The sequence below is a fragment of the Diceros bicornis genome, chromosome 27 (assembly GCF_020826845.1).
Source record: "Diceros bicornis minor isolate mBicDic1 chromosome 27, mDicBic1.mat.cur, whole genome shotgun sequence".
NCBI classification, from domain to species: Eukaryota; Metazoa; Chordata; class Mammalia; order Perissodactyla; family Rhinocerotidae; genus Diceros; species Diceros bicornis.
In genome coordinates this window covers 27,080,138-27,105,425 of record NC_080766.1, presented here as the reverse complement: position 1 = coordinate 27,105,425, position 25,288 = coordinate 27,080,138, and the positions used below count along the sequence as shown (strand labels likewise).

The following is a 25,288-nucleotide window of genomic DNA, read 5'->3' as shown; positions in this document are numbered from 1 at the left end:
AGATATTCCTAGATGCTTCCCTATTTTACTTCTCACATTTAGAGCTATAAGTTACATGGAACTGATTTTTAATAGTCTATGAGAAGAGGGTAAACTTTCACTTTTTCCTATACAGATAGTCAACTGTCTCAGCACCACTGAGTGAAAAGTAGGTCTTTTCCTCCTATGTCTTCTCACCATTGCCTTCTTTAAATCAAATGCTCCTACATTCTTGGTTCTACTTGGGCTACCTATTCTAATCCATGGTCTATCTGTCTATCCTAAGCAAAGAGCACACTGTCTTACTGTTGTACTTTACAGTGAGTCTCAATATCCCAGAAAGCAAGTCTTTCCACTTTGTTAATCTTCTTCAGGTGTCCTGGTTATCATGGTACTTTATATTCCCATATAAATCTTACAATTATCTTGTCAAGTTCTACGAAAAAACTTATTCAGACAGTTACTGCTTTGAACTTACATCAATCTGGGGAGAACCAACATCTTAATTATTAATTCTAATAATTCACCTGTAATTTTGAAGGGACTTGTATGTATACAATCATATCAACTGTCAAAAATGACAGTTTTAATTCTGATTATATGAAAAGGATCTTTATCTTTAGATAGTTGGCAAAGTGCTTGAGATTGATAAAGTGATAACCACATTGAAAATAAAGTATTTTAGTTACATATGAACGCTAAGGAAAACAAAACGTCACTGTGGAAAAGAAAAGTAATCATAGTAAACCATGTAATAGTACTTACATGGCCACGACCCTGTAACAATGCATACTGATCTAACCAAAATTTCCATCTAATTACACTGGGATGAGGGGATGGGAAGGGTGTGTGTGTGTATGTATGTCTGTGTGTGTGTGCAGTGATGAGAGGTAAATCATCATCTCGGTGTGAAATTCATAGACAATGTCCACGTGAAACATGAAGTAGCAGTAAAAGTATGTTCTTTAGAAATACAGAAGTAAACTGCAGAACTATTTTACTATAACCACTCTTCCAAAAAACCAGACATAATTCCATGATATTCCTCTATGTCCTACTTCTTGATACGTAAATGCACAAACTCAATTTCCATCACCGTAGCAAGCAGAATTTCTGATAGTAATTATTTCAAAAAATTTCATGCTACTTATGGGAAATTACAAATAATTTTATTCTATTCCAATTCTGTCATGTAAAGGTTGGATATTCAGATTTATGCAGATTGTAGAGGAAGAAAAAACAGAATGGGTCAACATTTTGCATCTAATTATAAAAACAGATAATCTCTGCATATTTATTAAAATTTACATTCACACAATTCACCTATGCAAATGACAGCACCTTTATGTTATGTAAATGACAGAAACCTCAAAGATTAAACATGTTGGTTTTAGAGTGGTATATGCTTTTAAATCAGATAAAACCAAATAACCTTAGCATAATCTTTAAAAAGAAATCTATGTACCACAAAATTATTACTAAAGGTCTTTTTAAAAAGTTATTTTTAACTTTTTAACATAAGTGTGAAAATGTTTTATGTATAAAAAAAGCTAAAAATGTCTTATGAACAAGTATTTTAACATCATTATATAATAATGCTTACACCCAGAAGAAGTCATTTTAAAGAAAGACTTGATGTTAAAAAAAAATAATAATAATAAAGCCTTACCTTAATGCACGACTGAGTTTCTCATAGTTCATTGTAGGTTTATTTTTACGCTGTCCCCATTTCTGTGCAACCAGTTCAGGCTGATTTAGCTTAAACTCGCCTTCATCACCAACCCAAGAAATGCAGTCTCGAGCATCTTTGTCAGTAAGAAGTTCTAGCAAAAACTGCCATAGTTGGATTTGGCCATTGTTTCCTAAATTGACAAGAACAAACGACAAGCATTGACCACAGTGCTATGGATTAACAGAGGGCAAAAGGCAACAAACAGGTTCTCTGGTTCATGTCTCAGCCATGCTGAAAACACAAATTTTTTTTACAAGTGCTATCTAAGCACTGCTAGAGAAATAGTCCATATTCACATTTTCATACAGTGAAATGAAACAAAATATATATAATTTGACAAATTTTATAAATACCAGATGATAATGCAAAAATACCTGTTCTGTTCCCAGGTGAACTTCTATCTTCTCCTGAAATCCTTGGAGCTCTTTGTATTTTAGCTGCCTTTGCACTACTATTTATAACTTTAAGGGTAGTTGGTGTAGCAGACTGCACTGAGGCTGGAATAATTTGCACAGCTGCAAAGAAAGACACGGGAAAAAATTTTTTTTTCTTTCCAATATAAGCAGTGAAAACATACTGAAAGACATAAAATGCAATTAGTTTAACTAATGCCCCTCTAATTACCTCAACAAAAGGCCTCATTTCAAAAAAGCCTTAATCCACAACAAAAAATGTTCAGAGGATAAGGTATAATATTTGCATTACGGTTTTTGAATCTTAACCTAGTGCATAAAAGTTACTGTATTTTGAAATAACTTGGTGGTGAATACACATTGACAAAGTTATAAAAACATTTACTTTTAAAATATTTGTTCATAAAAAGTGGTTTATCAAATGTTGGAGAAAATGTGGACAAATGAGGACTCTCATTCCACTACTGATGAGAGTACAAACTCCTATCAACACTTTGAGAAAAGCTTTGATAACACCTAGTAAGGTTGGAAGGGCAGAAACCCTGATATTACAACCAGAAAATTTCACAAACTTTCTTACAAACGTTCATTCAATAGTGTTCACAAAATTTTAAAAATAACATACAGCAGTGAAAATAAATGAAATCGAGCTGCAAGTACCAACATGGGTAAGGTCTCCTAATTGTTATACAAAAAAATTGTTAAACAAAAATTGTTAAATTGTTCAACAAAAATTATTAAACATTTATCCAAAAAGTTTAAACGTGTGCAAAACAATGCTATAAAGTGTTTATGGTTACACAGTTGGTAAAAATATAAAATATGCATAGAATAATGAACATCAAATTCAGGATACTCATTTAAAATGGGATCTACAACAGGTAACCATGATACACAAAGTTTTAATTCTTATGGTGTACACAGATGTTGGGTACACTTTATTTCACTGTGTATTTAAAATACTTCATAAAAAATTTAAAAATTAGTCTTCCTTGCAGTACCTTGCAGTACTAAATAAAGAAAATATTTCTTATTGATAAAAGTGCCATATTTCATGGCTATGAATACTCACGTTGATCAATTGTAACTATCTCATTCATCTGTTGTTCTTGGCTTGCCAATACATCTGAAGAACACACATAAAAATTTTTGTTTTCATTTAAAACCAGAAATACAAACCCAAATCCAGTAAAACTCAATAAACATGATTATTTTAAAAGAACCTTCACAATTAAAACCAAACCAACCAACCAACCAACCAAAATCAAAACATTAAACAATTGAAACTTAGGGGCATAATAACCTAAAAAAATACCTGATAGTTACTTTATAAGGAAAAGATATTTTTAAGAGAAGAAACAGAGGGAAAGCTCCAGTTTCTTTTCGTGTTCAGAAAAGTTATTCAGAGAACCATGGTTTTCTAAATATAAATATCTGTACCTAAATCTATCTGTTTATCTCTATATAAAACCATGTAATACATGGAAATCTTCAAGATCAGATCAAAGATGAGAATATATACCACACTGGAATTATTTAAATATACATTCTTCACCAAAAAGGCTCCCTCAAGATGATTTGGGAGATCTCCATAATTTACTAATCTGTTTTAATATCTAACTTTTGAATAAAACTCCTTTAACTTTTTAATGCTCCTTCTTAAAGAGAGGTAAATTTTCAATCAACTGTAGCTGTTTTGTCACAACTGAACTAAATAATTGAACATGTCTACAAATACAGCTTTCAACCTAAGAGCTACATTGTAAAAGGTCCTACAATAATCTTACAGAGAAGCATTCATTACTCACCTGCTGCTATTCCCTACTCAAATGCCCTTCTTTACCTCTTAAACAAGAGTTACACTTCCCAGGCTATATATTATATCAGCCTATTTAGTGCCCATCATAGACCAGATGCTTCTCTCTTGAGAAGCACTCATCTGTGTTCTGAGTGAGTCCTGGGCCTGGGCTCCCAACATAGTTTTACTTAGGGTGCCATGCCAAGATCCAGTTTCAGACACACAGAGCTGGAAAGGGCTGGAAAACTAAAAAGAGGTCTGAATCCTACCCATCAGATGGAGCTTTTTTGGGGGGTTCCAAGTTTGGGGGCTTAAACAATTATATGGGACTAGACTCAGATCCGGATTCTGATCTTAGCATTCACCTACTGGCTGTGTGACTTTGGTAAATTATTCAACCAACTTGAACATTAATTTCCTCATGGTTAAATGAAATATCCTCATCTACCACACCTCATAAGGTTGTTGTGAGGATTAAAGGAAAATGTTTTAAAGTAGCACAATGCCGGAAACACAGTTCAACTTTCCTGTAAACTGAAGTTGCCACTGTTTTATCCAGATTCCTAGTTCTGAGCATTCTCCCCCTCAAATTGCTGTTTCTCTTGAAGAAAAATCCATGCTTTTTGTTTGTGCTAGACTTTTCCAAAAATTTTATAGACGTACCTTGAAGAGGCAAAGTGCTATTGAAAATGAAATTGTTTCATTCGTGACTATAAATGAATGCAAGTGCCCTAGCCCAAAAAAAGGCAAAAGAGAGTCACCATCACACAGCACAGGTGTTACCAACCTGTAGGATCAGCTTTTCAACCCTTACCCTCAGAATGGAGTTTGGTCAGTTTCCTGGGAACTCTCAAGATAGACCACAGGACACCAAAAGAGAGGAGTTTTTGAAAGCTTGGTGCAAGACCATACAGGCACTCTAAATATAATATTCCTCTGTAGCCTTCAAATCCTGGCCATGCATGAGGGAAGCAGAGTTCTGAGAGGCAAAGCTCGGGGGGATATGGAGACATTTTATGTAAAAAACTTTAGACACTAAAGATATAAGGCAATTCTTTTTCCTAAAGAAAATCCTCAACAAACTGAAAGCTTTGCTCCTTTGGTAACAGAAGACATGTTCACACTAAGAAGAACATCATAGAGCTGGTAGTACAGGAACATTGCCTAATTATCCTCCCCAAGTACTGGAGCACTTGGATGAAGCTTCAACATAAGAGGAACTGCAGGAAGGTGGTGGTTCAAGTGGGTAATCTAAGACAAATATCTAAAGAAGGAGCTCTACCTGTTCACTACTGCTTCTCCTTGAAAGATCATTGAGGAAGAATAGGTAATAGATGCTGGGTTAATAAGTGCCTTTCAGAGACATGCTGTAGACTTCACTCTACAGGAAGGGCCAGAGAACTGGACTGTGCTCAAAGGAGCCTGTTCTGAGAAGTGAAGCTCATGAATTATAGAAAGTCTGCCAGAAATAGCTTCGTACTTCATCCTACCCATCCCCAAATTCTGAACTGAGCATTAGATTCCCACACCACATGGGATTTCCTTGCTAGGGCAGCGCAAAGAACCACCGCCGAAGAAGCAAGGAATTCACTGAGACACTGATCTAACGCTGCAGGGCATTGCTATTTTTGAAAACAAAACAATTCCAGAGCAGAGCTTTTCTGAAGAAGACCCATTCTACTGCAAGGACATGCAAAGATACATAAGATTCCTCTGCCCCTATACTAGGAAAAGTCTCTCAATGAGCTTTCAAGTTTGAGAAGCACTAGGAGAACCAGAAAGAGAGAACTACAACAAAGTGCTGACCTGGGAGAGACAGCGAAAAGCACAAATTTGAGAAAAACTAAACCGTAGTCTAAGCACTGTCCTTGTTCTATTCTTAAGAGTTCCTACAAGAAAATGTTTCCCTAAACATGACTCACATGTTAAGAGCCTGAAACAATTCAGAATTTACCTTACTCATCTGAAAAGCTCTGCCAAGAAGAAAGCCTGTGAAACCAAGGACAAATCTTCAACCAGAATATTCAACTTATTCATCTAATAACTGAAACTGGAAATAAACCCTGTAAATGTAATGAATGCAATAAGTCTTTTAGTGTCATACTTTTTTCCCCCTAATATTTAAGAGAACCAATATAAGAGAGAAACTACAGATATAAACAACGAAGGAAAGCCACTCTCCAGAGCTCATCTCTTATTCAATAGCAGAGAATGCATCCTGGATGAAAACCCTAAGCATTATTTGACTGTGGAAAATCTCTCCACCAGAGCTGTCCCCTGATTGGGCACACAGTAGAATGAAATGCTACCAGTTACATTTTCATCCATAACCATTACAAAAACAAAGTCAGAGCGTCCTATTCACAAATTCTGAAAAATATGTGAGCTTGGCTAGCATTTCTGTTCAGTAAAACAGTGTTAGGGAATGGGTTGCTGCTAAGATATTTTATCAGATAGTCACTGAAAATGTAAGATGGATTAAAATTCAAAAATAATTTACATTTATTTGAGCTCTTTTTGTTGGAGAGCCAAGGAGTTTCTAATTTCTGTGCAGTCACTTAATCATAACAATAATGTCTACGGAGCAACACGGAAACAACCAGCAGCTTCCAATTCAAGATGGTGGGTTGCACACTTACATTTCTCCTTTCTCCTTAAGACTCCATTCAATTAAAAGAGATTTAGTTTCACTAATAATGAAGAGAATGAAAGGGAAGCCATTTATGAACAATCTCTAATTTCTAGATGAGCAGTAAATGGAAGAACTGACTGATGAAAGAGAAGTCAACAACTAGAATATATGAAGACAACTAAGTGTAGGACATAGCATCTTACTTAAGAACTTAAGAACTGTTAGCCTGTGCTTGGATCCTGGCCCTGCCACTCCCTAGCTCTGTGACCTTGTGGGGCTCTCTAAGCCTCAGTTTCCTACCTAAAAAATAAGGGAAGTATTTGTGGCATTAGTACAGAGATTAAATGAAATAATACATATAATGCTCTCAAGAGATTAAATAATACATATAATGCTCTCAACACAGTCTTATACAGTTGATAGTTGTTAATTATTATTGCTATTATCAATGAATAATTAAGATGAAAACAAAGCTATAAAGAAATAAACTTAAGTTACAATGTAAATAGATAAAAACTTCAATGTTATACATTTTCGAAGAAGCTCCAGATGACTCCAGAGAATTTCTCCCCGAGGTACCCGCTGAAAAAAATCTTCTTGGTTGAGACTACATAACTCTCTTCCCGAAATGTTGAGTGTGCTGAGGTCGATATCAGTCATGCTGAATTCCTTCATTACCCAAACCACCCAATGCAGCACTTGATCTGTGGACCACTGTACAGGATCTAAAAAGAAAAATATTACCATTAGCCTGGTTCCATCTTAGATATTATATAAATTTACAGTTAAAGGGTCAGCGCCATGGCTTAGCGGTTAAGTGCGCGCACTCTGCTGCTGGCGGCCCGGGGTTCGGATCCCTGGCGCGCACCGACACACTGCTTCTCCGGCCATGCTAAGGCCGCGTCCCACATACAGCAACTAGAAGGATGTGCAGCTATGACGTACAACTATCTACTGGGGCTTTGGGGGAAAAAATAAATAAATAAATAAAATTATAAATTTACAGTTAACATAATACACACACGTAGATAAGATTCAGACAGCCGCCCCCACAAATGAAGTAAAAAAACTCATTATATGAGGTAAAAAGATTTTTATGCTATATTTTATCCTCAGCTCCTTTTCAATTTCTTAGTCTAAATTTTTTTTTTTTTTTTTTTTTTTTTTTTTGTGAGGAGATCAGCCCTGAGCTAACATCCGCCAATCCTCCTCTTTTTTTTTTTTGCTGAGGAAGACGGCCCTGGGCTAACATCGGTGCCCATCTTCCTCCACTTTATATGGGACGCCGCCACAGCATGGCTTACCAAGCAGTACTTCGGTGCGCGCCCGGGATCCGAACCAGCGAACCCCGGGCCGCCGCAGCGGAGCGCGCGCACTTAACCGCTTGCGCCACCAGGCCGGCCCCTCTTAGTCTAAATTTTTGATGGATTCACTTGGTTCTGTATCAGTTCGTCTGGAATTTTATCAAGAAAAACAAAATGCAAAATTGCTCTGCAGTGCGCCAAATGGAAAATATGTGATTACCCTGAAGAGGACAAAGTAAATTATCCAAGTTTAAAAAGTTATTTTGTAGCAGTGTTACGATTTGTTGCATTGAAAAAAAAATATAAGGGGTTTCTGGGTTGCTAAACTCATTTTCCAAAATGTGAAAAATATACTCTCTCCTCCTTTTTGCTTCTTGTAAAAAGCTGGTTGCTCCTGCATTTACCCTCACGGTGGCACTTACAACACAACATGCTAACTGCCTATTTACTTAGCTCATAAAACATTAAGCTCCTAAAGCTGGGGAATGACAGAAACGGATGGGAAATTTCAACTAACTTTTGAAGACAATAGTAGAGTGAATATCAAGTAGCACAGGAGAAGCTATGACCTAAAATGTTTACCAAGGAGGATACCAATAAGAAGTGAGTGTGTCCCTGCCTGCAGACCCTCCTTAGTGGCTCAGGTGGTGGTGGTTCCAGGTAGCAGGAGAGGCTTAAGTGGAAAATGATGTGACTGATTTCAAGTATACGGTATGGTTAGAACCTCCAGGCTCCAGGGCCTCTCCCTCATCCTCAGGAGCCAAGTGAATAGAAGCATCCCTACGCCTTAGGGGACACCAAGAACACTTCAGATCAGGGAGAGACACGAAGTAGATATTGGGAGAACAGAGCCCAGTAATAAAAGTCTACAAACTGAAGAGTGAGACCCTCTCCACCTCCTCCCCCTCCACGTCCCTGTCCACCTCCAGAACGCAGCATTCACATACACATCAACCCTGAATCCTCACCCCAACCTTCTACTCCTGACAGGTGTTTGGTCAATTCTTCAGAGAAGTTGAAGAGTCTCAGGAAAAAGATCTATATACAATAACACTTGAACATCTTTTAATGAATTGACCAATACCCCATTTCACCAGTGTATAGTCAACAAACTCCTTCCAGAACGTCAAACTAATTATAATTAGCTTTAAAGTTATTTGCTCTTAAATATGGACAGACGGTCAAGAATAATCAGATATTTGAGAAAACTAAAAACAAACCATTAAACAAACAAAAATAAACAGGAAAACAAAACCTGGAGGAAGAAAAATAATGTAATAACAAATTGATAATCAACGTACTCGGAGAAGAGAAAACATGATATCCATAATATAAGATCAGAATGCCATGGAAAAGAAACAACCAAAAATAAAGAACCGCTGTAAATTGAAAATAAAAATCAGACAGGTTGTAATATAAAGACAAGAAAATTTGGCAAAAGTAGCACAAACAGATACAGAGACGAAAAACAGGAAAGAAAGGAAAAAAGACGTAGGGAATCAACCGAGGAGATTCAACAGGAGTTCCAGAAGAAGAGAGAAACACAGAAGTAATTAACAAAACAATAACAAGAAAATTTCCCAGAACTGAAGGCTACAACTGTCTAGATCAGCACTGTCCAAAAGAAATATAATACAGGCCAATATGTAATTTTTAAAGTTTCTAATAGCTACATTAAAAAAGTAAACAGAGATGAAATTCATTTTAATAATAATTTCATTTAACTTAATACATTGAATGTTATCATGTCAACATGTAATCAATATAAAACACTGAAAGATTTTACATTTTTCTCTTTATGAACTGGGTATTTTACACTTACAGCACATCTCAATCCAAACCACGCACATTTCAAGTGCTCACACGGGACTCCTGCCTACTGCATTGGGCATGCAGGGCTAGACTGAAATGCTACACAAGAAAACATAAATCCAGAGCAAAGGAAAAAGATCCACACTGCCACTAAACCAAGATAAAGACCAGAGATAAAAAGAAGATCCTAACAGCTTCCAGAAAGAGAAAAATAGGATATACAAAGGAACCAGAATCAGAATGTCCCCTGAACTTCTCACACTATAACAAAATGGAACAGGGTCATCAAAATTTTGAGGAAATTGTTAAAGTTAATTTTTATACCCAAACTACCAATCAGAGAGAGCAGAATAAAGATAATTTCAGATATGTAAAGTGTCCCTCCTACCGGAAAAGAGAAAAAAAAAATTTATTTCCTAGCTGCCCTTTCTCAAGAAACCTATAAGACAGAATGAGAGAACAATGAGTAAATGACAATAAAACTGAGAAAAAAGAAACTACGAGATCCAGGAAAACAGCGGATCCAGCACTGTAGGGAAAGTCAAGGATGCCCTAGGATGACAGCTCTGCAGCAGATCTAGAAAAGATGCATTCCAGAGATATTTGAGAATTTGGGAAAAACTAACAACAGGCACAAAACAGACTGATGGAAACAGGAGAAAGTAAGTCTCAGTATACACTGAAATCTACACAACTAAAAAACAAGTCAAGAACTTCAGGAAAACTAAAAGTTGTATAAATGAAAGCTTGGTCATATAAGACATAAATTCTCATAATGTACACAATGACTAATGATTTAAATAAAAGTTACATAACAATATTAACAAAATGGGGGGAGATAAGGTTTTATTTTGTTTTCTAAGGGAGAGAAGTATAAGGGAACTAAACCTCATTACTGTAATAGGAAGTCAATAATGATTAAAAGCAGTAAAGCAAAAAGTGGCTGCAACTGGGGAACAGGACAGAAGAAAGGAAAATCATGTTAGATAACCACTGTTTTCCCTAAGACTTTCTTTAAACCAAACTTGAAAGATAAATAATAAATGACAGACCTTACCTATGGGGATGGGGAGAGCTATGGAACTGGATAGCTAGTTAGATAAAAATCAACTGTATCTGTAATACTTTATTTTTTGAGTATATAGTATTTCATTTTTTTGTGTGTGTGTGAACAAGTTCAGTGCTGAGCTAATATCTGTTGCCAATCTTCCTCTTTTTTTGCTGAGGAAGACTGGCCCTGGGCTAACATCCGTGCCCATCTTCCCCTACTTTATATGGGACGCTGCCACAGCATGGCCTGACAAGTGGTGCATCGGTCTGTGCCTGGGATCCGAACCCATGAATTCCGTGCCCCCAAAGCAGAGCGCACAAATTTAACCAGTATGACACTGGGCCAGCCCCGAGTATATAGTATTTCTAAACGTTGATATCTGACAACTCTGGGAGCCAAAAATATGAGTATGTGTTTCTTTTTGATTATTCAAACAACTGGAAGAAAAAATAAAAACAAACAATCTCAATATATCCATCTTTTCAATATTATTATTTAATAAAAGACAGGAATAAATATTTTTACTTTAATTTTACTTTTCTCCAGTTTTAACATTTCCTATAACACATCTCTTTGACCAGATTTCTAACTACTAGAAATTCATTAATTTGAGTTTCGTCTACAGTTGTTTAATGTGAAATAGTAAGGAAAAAAATCTAAAACTGAAGGGATTATATACGTAATGTATAGTACATATGATGTATACATACTATATATGTATATGTAATGTATAGTATATATGATGTATATATACTATACATACTATATATACATGAAGAGCTGGCTCTAAGCAGTCAAGATATAAACTGATGTGTATAAAGTGAACTTGAAGGAATTTCCCAATGTGGATCAATATTCCAAAGAGATTTAAAGTAGCTATGACCAGTTAACCATATTTCAAAATTTTGCACAGAATTAAGCAATTAGCAAAATAATTACCTTAGGTGCAGAAACAGAAACCTGAAACGATAGTTTCCTAAGAAAACACTAATCGTTTCTAAAATTTTCTATTAGGTAACAACTTCATAACAAGAAATCACCAATGATTTTTAAAAAGCCTTCCTATACCTAAATAAATCTCAAATGTCCTGAAAGAGCTTCATTTTAAGTAAATAATATTCTTGGCAGGAACTCTAGTGAGAGTTCATAATCTTGCTATCTACAATTCATCTTTATATACTACTTTCCATAAAAGATTCTACTACTGAAGAGTTCTTGTTGAAAGCATAGCAAACTCTATAAAACATTATGTCAAACATTTTTATGCTTCCTTCTTTCCTTCTCAGCATTTCTCCTCTCAAGAGATGACTCCCAACTTGCTAACAGTAAGGTCAAGTATACCATCCATACTAGCTCCCACACGTCAAAAATAAATAACTCAATATTTTCAACCATCTTATCTCTGAGAAATGGCTAGATCTCATCCTTTGAACTGGGCTATTTTATCTTGTTATGCTCCAATTCACAACCCCTCTCCTTGCTTCTTGCATCTCTCCTTCCTCTACTAGTTCCAGACCATTTATCTATAAATACACTTAGGTCACCACCAACTCTTGAAACGTCAATATTATTTTTTTTTAATTTTTATTTTTTTACTATCTTTTTTCTTTTTGTGAGGAAGATCAGCCCTGAGCTAACATCTGTTGCCAACCCTCCTCTTTTTGCTGAGGAAGACTGGCCCTGGGCTAACATCCGTGCCCATCTTCCTCCACTTTATACGGGACGCTGCCACAGCATGGCTTGACAAGCACTGTGTCGGTGCCCGCCTGGGATCCGAGCCCTGGGCCGCCGAAGCGGAGCGAGCGCACTTAACCGCTACGCCACCGGGCCGGCCCAAAACGTCAACATTATTTACTTATTCCCCCAGCCTCTTCCCACTTGCCCCTCAAAAAAGTTAAGACTAAATCTTTTCCATTTCTATAATGTCTATTTCTTTTTTTTTTTTAATTAATTAATTTATTTTTCCCCCAAAGCCCCAGTAGATAGTTGTATGTCATAGTTGCACATCCTTCTAGTTGCTGTATGTGGGACGCGGCCTCAGCATGGCCGGAGAAGCAGTGCGTCGGTGCGCGCCCGGGATCCAAACCTGGGCCTCCAGCAGCAGAGCGCGCGCACTTAACCGCTAAGCCACGGGGCCAGCCCTATTTATTTCTTATAATTCAGCTTTGTCTCTCCAATTCTACACTTACCTTTATCTAAATCTACCAACGAGCCTCTGATCACCAAATTTAATAGACACTACTCAGTCGGCATTCTCTGACTTTCTCAGAAGCATCAAGACTTTTAACTATCTAAAGCTCTCTCTCAATTTCAGTGATAACTATACACAATTCTTATTTTCCTTTTATCCAGCTATTCCACGTCTTCCTTCCTTTTCCTCAACCCTAAATGTTGACAAGGTCCAGGAACCAGTCTTTAATGCCGTATTCTTTTCCATTTTCTCTCTCTCCACCTTTATAGCTTCAATATAAATTCAACGTGACTGAGGCCCAGATAACATCTTTATCTCCAGTCCAAATCTTGTGCACCTGAAACTACTTTCTGGTTACCTCCAGATAAATATGTACTATTACTTCAAAATCAAGTACTATCAATACCTTCCCTTGAAAAATCTTCCCAGTACCAGACCTTCCTACCTCCCCCACTAAGCTGAGGAAGGCACCCTGTGCACCATCGAAAGCCCAGCATTTAACATGGTGCCTGGCATCTGAAGTTCACGAAATATGTAATGAAGATGTAATTAATTCTCATCAATATTATTCTTGCTCTAGTCACCCAAGCTTGAGACATTAGATCAATACTTGAATCTCCCCTCTCTACCCTCACACAATCCGTCAATCAGTTGCTCAGTCCTATCACTGCTTTGATCCATCTCCTTTCTACTCCCACAGAAATCACCCAGTTGACTAACCTAGACATTATCTCCTCGTCACACCTAAACTACTATAATATGCTCGTTTTCCCTTCACTCAATCTGTAGCCGCTCCAACTTATGCCATACACCACTGCCATGTTCATTTTCAATTATCACTTCCATCAACCCAACGCTACAGAATGACTCCTTACCCGCTAAATCTTCTCACTACTCATGCATACTCCCACTTCTCGGCTTTGCACGTACATTTCCTGTCTGGAATGTGCTTCTCTGCCCAGCAGTTTCTTTGTCTACAACAAACCCTTTTCCAATTTTCCCCCAAGCCACCATGATCCCTTTGAGATTCTAATAGCATATTTCCTGTATACCAGTTACCGACAACTTAAAAACATGTTACCTTTATGGCAATTATCTCTTTTCATCTCTCTTCTCTCTCTCCAACTACACTGTGAACACCCTAAGGTCATAAATTTTTTTTTTCTTTGTATTCCCAGCACCTAGGACAGTGTTTGTCCATCATGTGTTAAAAGTCCAAAAGAAAAAAAAGAAAAATTCAGAAAATCAACATCCTTCCTAACAATTTTACGTTTAAAATAGACTACACTTACTTACCCTAGTTTCTTCTATGTCATGCTTAATTCTTATTATTCTACCTAACATGTAATTATGTATTTTATTACCATAGGGTATCCCAAGGCGTTCTTGCTCTTTCCTATAACCTTCCAGTGCAGCAGCCCATCTTGTCACTTGTTCTGAGGTTTCATCTGAAATCGTTGTAATGTGTTTTGTGCCATCAAGAGTTATCACTTGAGCTTCCTCAACAAGATGTGCCTCTGCTTCAGCATGGTGGGCATCTGGATCAATAACTACTTCAACTGTTTCCGCAGGTTTAACAATTTCAAGGATGTTTAGCTTTGGTTCAATTCCTTAACAGCGAAAAAAAAAAGTAAATCTAAACGAAAACATGAAAGTCACTAACAAATAAAATTTAGCTTAGTTTCTGTTCTCAAATGCAAGAGCAAAACTCCGTTTTAAATATTTTTAGCAATATGTCTAGAGAATTTAAGACATTCCCACTAAATGATACAAACAACAATCCAATAGAACTTTGGCAGATGAGATAATAGTATTGTACCAATATTAATTTCCTGATTTTGATAATTGTACTGTGGTCATGTAGAAGAATTCTTGGTTTTAGAAAACACAAACACTGATATCTTTAGGGATAGAAGGGGATCATGTCTGCAACTTATTCTTAAACAGGTCAAAAAAAATAATATGGGGGTAAGGGAGAGAGGGATTAAAGCAAATGTAACAAAAGTTAACATTTGGGGAATCCGGGTAAAGGATATCCAGAAATTCTTTTACTATTCTTGCAACTTTTCTATTAAGTCTAAAATAATTTAAAAACAATACCCCCTCCCCCACACACCCCCACCTACAAACATTAGGGGAAAAAAGTACCAGTATGGAGAGTATGAGTAGCTACCCACCTTGAGAATTTTAAAAAGTCCTTCTAAGCAAATTAAAATTATTTACTGACTGCTTTTCTTCTTAAAGGACAAAGTACATGTTTTAAAAATAAATAGACACTGAGTTCGTTAAATTAAATTCACATCATTAAATTCTAATTTTCATTTTTAATTGAATGAACAAAAATCCAAATCCTCAAGATATTCAAAATAGAATAAGCTAACCCTTTATGAAATAATCTCAGATACTTCTGTTAAAATGACAGCAAGAAACTATCATACCACTTAACAGCTACTGTTTGCTCACTGATTCTATTACAATCTATATCAAAATTTTATCAAAGTCCATTTGAAAGAAAAAACAAAAGTCAACTTCAATCTCCCATGAAAAGCAGTATTAAAAGAAAATGTACTGCTATCATTCATTAGGTGGTGTAAACAGAAGTCACTTTTTTCAAATACACATGAGAAAAAAAATTAGTATTTTTGAAAAAAATATTTTCCTAAGATATATTCCCTAATCCCCCATTGAAATTTCATCAAGTCATTTCTTCTTAAACACACTTGCATTGAGAGGTCAGTAGGCTTTTAAAGATAAAAACAAAGATTTTCTTTCTTATTCCCAACAATAGCCAATCCTGGGGAAATTAAGGATCAAAAGTAGATAACTACCATTTTCATAGTCTGAAGAAAACTTCAGTTTGTGAAACATAATTGTAAGTGATATAATACATTTAGAGATTAAAATTAGTCTAACTCTGGTTAGAAAGTCCAACAAGCCACATTGAAAAAAACTAAAATTCAAACACCAAAAATGGTTTCCTAATTTTCTTTCTAACTTGTATACCTACATAAGACTAGTAAAATACCGTGATGGATACGGCTGACTGGGTCATTCAACATCCTTTGCAAATTCCTTTCTCTGTGCTAAACTGTAGACTAGAATTCCTTGCAGCTAGGGTTCCAGATATGGTTTAGGCTCTAGAATCACTGGCATGAGCCTTTTATTTGGAAATGAATTAAGAGGGGACAAGCAGGCACATGGCATTCATTTTTTGGCTACTGTGGATCACTGAAAAGGTAACATGGTTCCAAGCTGACAGCTACAGTGGTGGCTTTCAGATTAGGCAGTTACCAGATCATGGCAGGGAAGCAGCTTCCTTGGCAATCCAGTTCCGAAGTGTGGCCGAGGCATTCTTAGAAAGTCAACTAGAATCTGTTCTTCCAGCCCTCTCTGTGATCCTGTTATTTACTACCCTGTAGTATACTCCCTTCCTGATTAAACTACATACAATGTGTTATACTATCCACTTCACCCTTGCAGATAAAATAATTAAATCAAAAGTATATTGGGCTGGCCTGGTGGTGCAAGCGGTTGGGTGCGTGAGCTCTGCTGCAGCAGCCCGGGCTTTGCCGATTTGGATCCCGGGCATGCACCAAGGCACTGCTTGGCAAGCCATGCTGTGGCTGCGTCCCATATAAAGTGGAGGAAGATGGGCACGGATGTTAGCCCAGGGCCAGTCTTTCTCAGCAAAAACAAAAAAAAAAAAAAAAAGAGGAGGATTGGCAGATGTTAGCACAGGGCTGATCTCCTCACAAAAAAAAAAAGTATAAATATTTGGGTATAACATCACATTCAGTAATTTAGACAACCATCTAAAACTTATAAAATTGAATTCCCATATTATAAAAACATGAGCTAAACTTTTAAATAACTACACTAAAAGTAACTTACCTTGGTAAGAAATTACCTGTACGCTAAGCTGTACAGTTCCATCTGTCTTTACTCCTTGATCAAATAAACTTCGTTCTGGATCCAGCTAAACATGCATAAAATGAATAAGATTATTTTAGCTCAATCATCTGATTTAATAAAAATGGATGTACCAAACACGACTTAATTATGGAGGCATACTAATTAAATTATAAGAACACATTTAATCACCCAAGTTGTCATATCATTTAATTCTTTGCCAAAACTGAAAATATTTTAACCACTGTGGTAGTAATTAAGGACAACATATACAACAGAATTTTTTTAAGTGGTGGTTTTCCCTAGCTCTGGAGTCTAATTTAGGATTTTAAATAATACCAAAAGGCAATTGTTTATTCTGTAAAGTATTTAAAGCAGAAGATAATGCAATTTATCTGTCACGAATAAGCAAGGGTGTTTAATTAGTGAAGACAATTTATATAAATTTATTACCGTAATTCTTGACATATCTCCCTTGTAATCAATGATACACATTGAAGATCAGGGTTAACTTTAACTCTCTGATCACAAAGTTAATAAAGTTAAGGGACTTATGACCTTACTACCTGACCTAACTATGAATATCTTTAATCATAATTCTATACCCTTTCCATATCAGGGCTTTACTCCTTCATGTCTCCTTGCAGTGAATGCATTTCACACAACGGCAAATGGATGACAAAAAGTAATTCTGATTTCCAGACATTTTCTGTCACCAGTTTAAAGATAGGCTTCCATTGCAATTATCTTGAATAATGTATCTCTCTCTGTGTCTGCCTATCATACAGCTGGAGGTACAAAGCTCCTCCCACTCTCATTCCCAAGAATTTAGTCAGTACTGTAGTCATGGTACAAACACATTTTCTATTACTAAAAATGTCATACTTATAAAGCCTAAAATCTTAAGTGACCATGCATCTAACTTAAACAGGGACAAGACAAACTGTGTAACCCTGCAGACAGACAGGTCAAACACGGCACTTTCACTCATTAATATAAGTCTCTGCCTGACACGTTGTTAAAAATTCTCCTACTATCAAGATTTCTCCTCTCTAGTAGACACTGGTTTTATCCACCAGAAGCTACGGTAGGCATATTTCTGAAAGTGAGCTCTCAGGTACTGAGTACACCAGCTAGTTCAGTAAGAGCCAGCACAAGGACAAAAGTCAAGCATGGTATTTGATCCTGCGTCATAATCCTCAAAGAACTGCACTCAGTTGTTGTTCCATCAGCTTTCAAGTCTGCATTCATCTGAAAATGCAACAGCATTACCACAAGAAGCAAGCATTCTGACTCCAAATGTATATTTGCATTAACTGACATGGAGAACAGAAGTTGCTAGCCTTATATCCTTTTTGAGGAGAGGAAGGCAGACAGGGAGGAATGCAAAATGCCTTAGATACAAGACTAGCTCTGAATTCCATGCTATGAATTATGCATAATTCCATTTATTCAACTAATGTTTACTGAGAACCTAAGATAGGTCGGGTACTTTGCAGGTCATCTTTCATTTTGGCTTTCATTTGTATTACAAAAGAAGCAACAAATGTTACCGCTGAAAGATAAGTAACACATCAAGTCCAGATTCCCCTTTATTTTACATATGAGAAAAATCAGGTCAAGTCCAGGGACACTCAGTTATTGAATACCGTACAAACTTTCTTACAAGTCTGCCTCAAACAAGTGAAGAGTTTTGGAGTTACACAGGCCTGGGTTCAAATTCCAATGCACCCTTTTGTAGCTATGCATTGGGCAAATTAAAATCTTTAAATCTCAGTTTCTACATCTGCAGAAAGTGATCAGAATATGTTTACTCAAAGACTGATGTGAAGATTAAATGAGATAATTTGGGAGTGTTCAGCAATTGTTTTTTCATTCAATGTAAACTGCCCATATAGTTCTAGTTTACCAATTTTTAATGGTGCCTTGAATTTCAATCTATAGAATTTATTTAATTCCCTGTTTTTGGAACATTTGAGTTATTTTCAGTTTCTGCACAATCATGCAACGAACATCTGAGAGGTACACCTTTGCTCACCCAGGAGACCATTTCTGTAAGAATAATTCATTGAGGTGGAACTGATGGGTATTTCACATTCAACATTAACAGATACTACATGCTCGATTACCTTCCAAAAGGACTGTGCTTAATTTATCCTCTCACTGTTGAGAGAAGAAAAACCTCAGATCCTAAAACGATAATAGTACTAGACCTACCTACATTCTCTAGTTTTAGAAGAGCAATTCCCTCCCAGCCCCAACATTTACTAGACTTATTGAAAGGAAAAGACAAAAGTATGGTAAATGGCAGCTAAAATGCACAAATTTCATTAAAACATTTCAACTTATTCTGCATCAAAATCTTATTTAAAAATAGTTGACATGATGATTTGAATTTTTAAAAAACTAAGGCAAAAGTTCTATAATATATGGAATAGCTATCATAAGGCAGGGAGGGGGAGAAGTAAAGAATAAAACAAGCCAAACAATTCAAAAGATGACATAATACACATTAGTATAAGTTAGTATTAAAAAACAGTATAAAACTCTAGTACCCAACTCAGATGTTCAAGGAAGGTCAGGAGAACTATTTGAGTAATCCTATCTAGGCTACTACCCTATAGACATAAAAATACTACCTTTCTTGAAAGAATACCATAAAACATGACTATAAACATGCTGCAAACATAATATATTGTTATAATATTATCACAGGTAAAATCCTATTGCAATAAACTCCAAGAAATATATACATTGGTATTTAAATTCTTATCCAAAATTTACTGTTGGAGCGAATAAAAATGGAAAGGAATATAAAAATCATTTGGTCAAATTATCTCTTTTTAAAGATGAGGAAACTGATGCACAAAGAAGTTAAAAACCAGTTAGAAACGGTGCGAGGACACACTTCTTCAGCTTCCAAGGTCAACGTGCTTCCCACTACTCTGTGTCTAAGCTCTGACTCAAATTTATTTAAACTTCTCATTTTATATTTGTGAAAGTAAAAAGATCAATGTTTGATTTAATATTCAATCTTTTAAATATAATTTTAAATAGAGAAAATTTTGCTGAAAGAATTCTTTTTATTTCTAAATGCCTAAATTTTATAATAAAACAGGTCAAATCTAGTTATTGAGATAAAGGCTATAGCTATAGAGACAAAGGCCAACAAAAAAATCTTTTTAACGTAGACTTAAATGCTGAAATAAGCTAAAAAAAAATTACCTGAATATCTTGCAGGCAAATTTCATGAGCATCCAAAGAACACTGCAGTCTTGGTTCTAGTAGTTTCTTTAAATTGCCTATTGGCTCATTGATGTCTATGGCCTGGCTTACACATTCAGCTGGGGCGTAGGTTTGTTCTACAATGCTAAATGTTAAAGGACATAATGGTTAACAATTACATTTTTACCCTGTACATTAAAGTTAACAATATGCTCAAAACAAAATTCAATACTAAAACACATTTCTGGTCTTTGAAATTCCTTTTCTGCAGAGATACCGCTCATAGTGGTAGTCTCCTCACCAACTAGTGTTGCCAAACTGAATACTGAATTGCACAGGGAAATGCTAGCCTGAAATTTAAAGAACCCTTGCAAATATACCTCATTATCTATATATGTATGTACGTGTGTATGTACATATAAATACTGCATATAAAATACTTAAGGAGAAATGTTTGCATTTATGTTATATTTTCAAGCTACTTTTAAGAATTTTAGGCCCAGAAGGAAAGATAAAAAGTCTCCTCAAAATTTGTATGCCATCTCTACTAGTCAATTCCCGTTCTCAACATAAATACAATTTAATAAATGTAAATTATAAGATATCAAAATATAAGTTATACAAAATACTTCCCATTTAATTTAATCTGAAAACTACTGGTTAAAACCAACATAGCTCCACATCAAAAAAAAATTATAATCTTCCTTTAAAACTCTCCTAGTGCTCTTTTGCATTGTTATTTCCTACTCTGAATTCTACGGAACCACAAGTTCCTTGAAGGTAAAATCTTTGGTAAGTAATTCTACATATCTTTTAAAAAGTCCTTTTTTGGGGCCAAATAGAAGACAGACACCAAGTAACATCTGCTGAATTGGTAAATCTGGGACTCAACTAAGTTTCACTACATGTTTAATTTAAATATGATTTAAATCTCACCTGCAGTTGTCGAAAACAGTATGCATTTAAAAATTTGTCAAGTTCCATTTTCACTTAAATTCCAAGTATAAGGCAATATATACATGATATTCAATAATGTAGTAGTCTAAATTCTTCCTGAAACTTTTAAAATTTATAAGATAAACCACTCATGATTAAAAACACAAGATTATTTTAAAATAATAGTAAACTATTATTATTAGTAGTAGTAGTAAAGGTAAAATAATTGGGTCTTTTGGCTAAGTAAGCATTTTTACCAAATCGTCAGCTATAGCACAGTGGGCTATATTTTTCTTTTTTTCTAACAATGATTCTTTAAAAGTCAGATGCCATTTAAGACAGATTTTTAAAGATCTATTTTACATGACCTCAACATTTAAAACATTTTTTTTTTTTTTTTTTTGGTGAGGAATATTAGCCCATAGGTAACATCTGTTGCCAATCTTCCCTTCTGCTGAGGAAGACTGGCCCTGGGCTAACATCCGTGCCCACCTTCCTCCACTTTATATGGGGACGCCGCACCGCAGCACGGCTTGACAAGCAGTGCGTCTGTGCGCGCCCGGGATCCGAACCTGCAAACCCCGGGCCGCTGAAGTGGAGTGCCCGACCCTAACCACTACACCACCAGGCCTGCCCCTTAAAACATTTTTTTATATTTGGTCGCCACCATTTAAACCTTGGGAGACTGCATACAAAAATCAGAATTACCAGGGGCCAGCCTGGTGGCGCAAGTGGTTAAGTGCGTGCGCTCCGCTGCGGCAGCCCGGGTTTCACTGGTTCAGATCCGGGGCGTGCACTGACGCACCGCTTGTCAAGCCATGCTGTGGTGGTGTCCCACATAAAGTGCAGGAAGATGGGCACGGGTGTTAGCCCAGGGCTAGTCTTTCTCAGTAAAATGAGGAGGATTGGCAGATGTTAGCTCAGGGCTGATCTTCCTCACCAAAAAAAAAAAAAATCAATCAGAATTACCAATTTCTCTTGAAAAAATGTGGATGATCTCACATCACTGGACCTAAATTCCTACACAGCGACAATCTGTTACAGCTGGACAGCAATACCTGCTCCCTTTACACAGCTACTCTCCAGGTCAACAGGGTAACTACCAATCTCTTACACGAGACATATCAGCAAAGGTTTTCTGTAAGGGGCCAAACAGTAAAAACTTTAGGCTTTGCGGACCATTTGTGTGTATGTGTGTACATAAAAATAAACATATGCATGTCAGGTTCCAAGATGGCCTAAATGATCCTCACCTCCTAATATTTACACCCTTTTATAGTTTCCTCCCAAATTGTACCAAGGTTGGATTGTGTGACCAAAAGACTAAGGCACCGAAGAGATAACATCACTTCTTAGATTAGGTTATTTAAAGACACTGTGGCTTCCATTATGGTGAGCACTCTCTCTCAGGCCATTTGCTTTAGGGGAAGGCAGCTGTCATGCCATGAGCGGCCTACAGAGAAGCCTACGTGGTGAGGAAGTGAGTGGTCCTGCCTCCAGTCTCATGAGTGATATTGGAAGCTGATATGCAACCCCCAGTCAACTCTTCCGATGACAGCAACCCAGACTGACAGCTTAACTGCAAGCTCATGAATACCCTGAGCTGGAACCATCCAGCTAAACTACTTCCAGGTTCCTGACTCTCAGAAACTCTGTGCGATAACAAGTGTTGGATGTTTTAAACTGCTAAGTTTTGGGGTAATTTGTTATATACATACATACATAATGTATACACACACACATACATATATATATATGAAAATTAAGAGAGGCATGTAGTCTCTCTATTGTTTCTTCTGCTGGAGAAAAAAGCATAACCAAACACGTTGAAACGCTCCATTAAAAATTTAAGGCCTCTCAGGCAGTCACGTCAAGACATTTTAGACCTTTTCTGTCAGGAAAATGTTCCTGTGCCAGGGCATGGTGGCGGAGGACAGGACCGAGGACAACTAAATGGGGTTTGTCTTTTGAGCTAGAGCCAGACCGCTCCTCTGAGCAGAAGAGAAGGTGGCAGGAGTAACCACAGCACGAGGGCAGATCATCAACTGGCATAAAATCTCCATTATGCAAGACGAGTCAGTTCTAGAGATCTGTTGTACAACATTGTGTTAACACTATTGCATTGTACACTTACAAATTTTGCTGACGGTAGACCTCATGTTGTGTTCTTACCACAATACAATTAAGGTCTTAAATCTCAGCTGCACTCTCAACACTCAGCATCTTGTTTAACCTTAGTAATCTTGTCCACTCCCACCACAGTTCTTCTAAACCTTTGTTACTCTACAGAAATTCTCTACAACTCTTTAGTCCCTTTTATTTTCAGCATATTATCTCATTTCCTGCTTTAGAGTAAAGGAGGACCATTGGCCATGACCTTCCTTAACCTTCTTCTTGATTCCCAAATCTCTACTTTTACCCACATCCTCTCCTTGGATTCTGAACTCATTACCACTGCCCTCCTTCCTTAATGGAGTAAGTAATATTCTATTACTATTCCAAGAACTAACACCTTTCACTACTCTATATGCTGAGTACAGTGCACATAATTACTCATATACCTGTTTGTCTCTTCAAATACAGTGTGGCCTCTACAAGGCCAGGTTACTGTCTCATTTATTCATATACTCCTGACAGTTACTAGTTCATAGTAGTTACTTATAAATATTTGTTAAATTAGTTCAGGTTGTAAACTAAACTCTTTCTGAAATAAAAGTAACCAGCATTGACAAAAGGAAAAAAGAATCCAACAGGGAGGAGGGTGAACGAGGTAATACGGCAGATGTGTACGGTGAAGGGTGGTAATTAGTCTTTGGGTGGTGAACATGACGTAGTCTACACAGACACTGAAATATAATGATGTACGCTTGAAATTTATATAATGTTATAAACCAATGTTACCTCAATTAAAAAAAAGAATATTATGTTGGTGAAACAATTGGGGTTTACTAAATTATGGTAAAGATACCTTATGGAATATTTTATATAACCAATAATATGATTATAAAACTAAAAAAAAAAAATAAATAAAGTAAAATAAAATATCCAGCCAAAAAAGAATCCAACAGTGTCTTGGGGAAAAAAACATCACAATCAACTGCTTAATCATGATCAGCTATATTATCACTATCTTTAGTTTAAAACTATCTTTCCCTCCCAGCTACAAACCCATTACAAGTCAAAGGAAAAAATGAATACATTGTCCCCCAAAATGCTGAGATCAGTTGAATAAGAAAGGCCCCAAAAGAAGTTGGGCTTGATTCTTAATTTTAATTAGATGTGTTGATAATATAAAAAGCAGTAAATTCAGAAAACACCAACCTTTCTTCTGTGCACTCTGGTTTCTCTGTTCCATCAATCTCAATTTCTATCAGCTCCTCTGCTTCTCTTTTAGTCATGGTTGAAGTATTTCAAAAGCTCAGCCCTGCAAGAGTTAAATTTCAAGACATTTTGAAATTATCTGCATAAACAGAAACGCTACACAAGAAGTAGAGACCCAATTCAAATAAAAACAGAGGGTAAGTAGAAGAGAAGTCATCTTCACATATAAAAGAAAATCCACAAATGATATTTATAAATGAGTTTTTATTTAAATGGTGTTTATCAGTCTGACATGACGACTTCATCATTCCATTGGATTTACTGGGATGTTTTTTGGCCCAATCTCAAGTCAATAATTAACTCAAGTTACTTCAAAGTCAAGTGAAAGGTATGTCAACTATATTACAGAAACTGTCTTAACAACAGATTTAAACCTGCAACTTAAAAATCAACATAAAGATGAACTACAACTGCTCAGCTAAAAGCTGCAGTTTATTAGCAGAATTTACTGCAAACCATTGTAGTGATAGTGATATAAATTAAAGTTAATCCTAGCTGCAATTTGTTACAAATCACATTATGTTATAAATGCTATATAATATTCTAAAACAGCAAATTAAAGTAACAAAATTATTATAGATATGCACATTATTGCCCTGATTACACACTAGAATTTTTTATGATTTATTCAGACATAGTTTTATACATTTTAAACAAACCATTACTTCAGTTAATTCTCTGATGTAAAGTCATTACCTTCTATATTTAACTACCACTGATTTTTGTACCACTGATACACTTTGTAGCATTTGTACAAAAATATTATAATTTAAAAAATGCTAAGTAATCCATAAAATCACTGCATATATTGGTATTTCTTTGTGGCCATTTCCAAGGTGTTAATGCTTTAAGTTCCGGGTTGTTACAGCCTCACTGTAGGTCAGTGAATTTGTCTTTGGACTCCATATATAGTCTCAGTCCAGAG

The 25,288-nt window shown here is 36.2% G+C and overlaps 1 protein-coding gene across 2 annotated transcripts in view; it reads right to left on the bottom strand.

Moving 5' to 3' along the window:
* The window catches only part of GABPA (GA binding protein transcription factor subunit alpha), a 33,223-nt gene that overhangs the window by 3,160 nt on the left and 4,775 nt on the right, over window positions 1-25,288 (bottom strand). For both annotated transcript variants that reach the window (XM_058522961.1, XM_058522960.1), the window contains exons 2-9: window positions 24,304-24,406; window positions 20,047-20,191; window positions 16,804-16,888; window positions 14,277-14,522; window positions 7,085-7,279; window positions 3,197-3,250; window positions 2,086-2,226; window positions 1,649-1,841 (exon numbers count right to left, since the gene is read on the bottom strand). In XM_058522961.1, coding sequence (XP_058378944.1) covers window positions 1,649-1,841; window positions 2,086-2,226; window positions 3,197-3,250; window positions 7,085-7,279; window positions 14,277-14,522; window positions 16,804-16,888; window positions 20,047-20,191; window positions 24,304-24,380 — 1,136 coding nt within the window. In that variant the 5' untranslated portion in view covers window positions 24,381-24,406. The remainder of the gene's footprint in view (window positions 1-1,648; window positions 1,842-2,085; window positions 2,227-3,196; window positions 3,251-7,084; window positions 7,280-14,276; window positions 14,523-16,803; window positions 16,889-20,046; window positions 20,192-24,303; window positions 24,407-25,288) is intronic.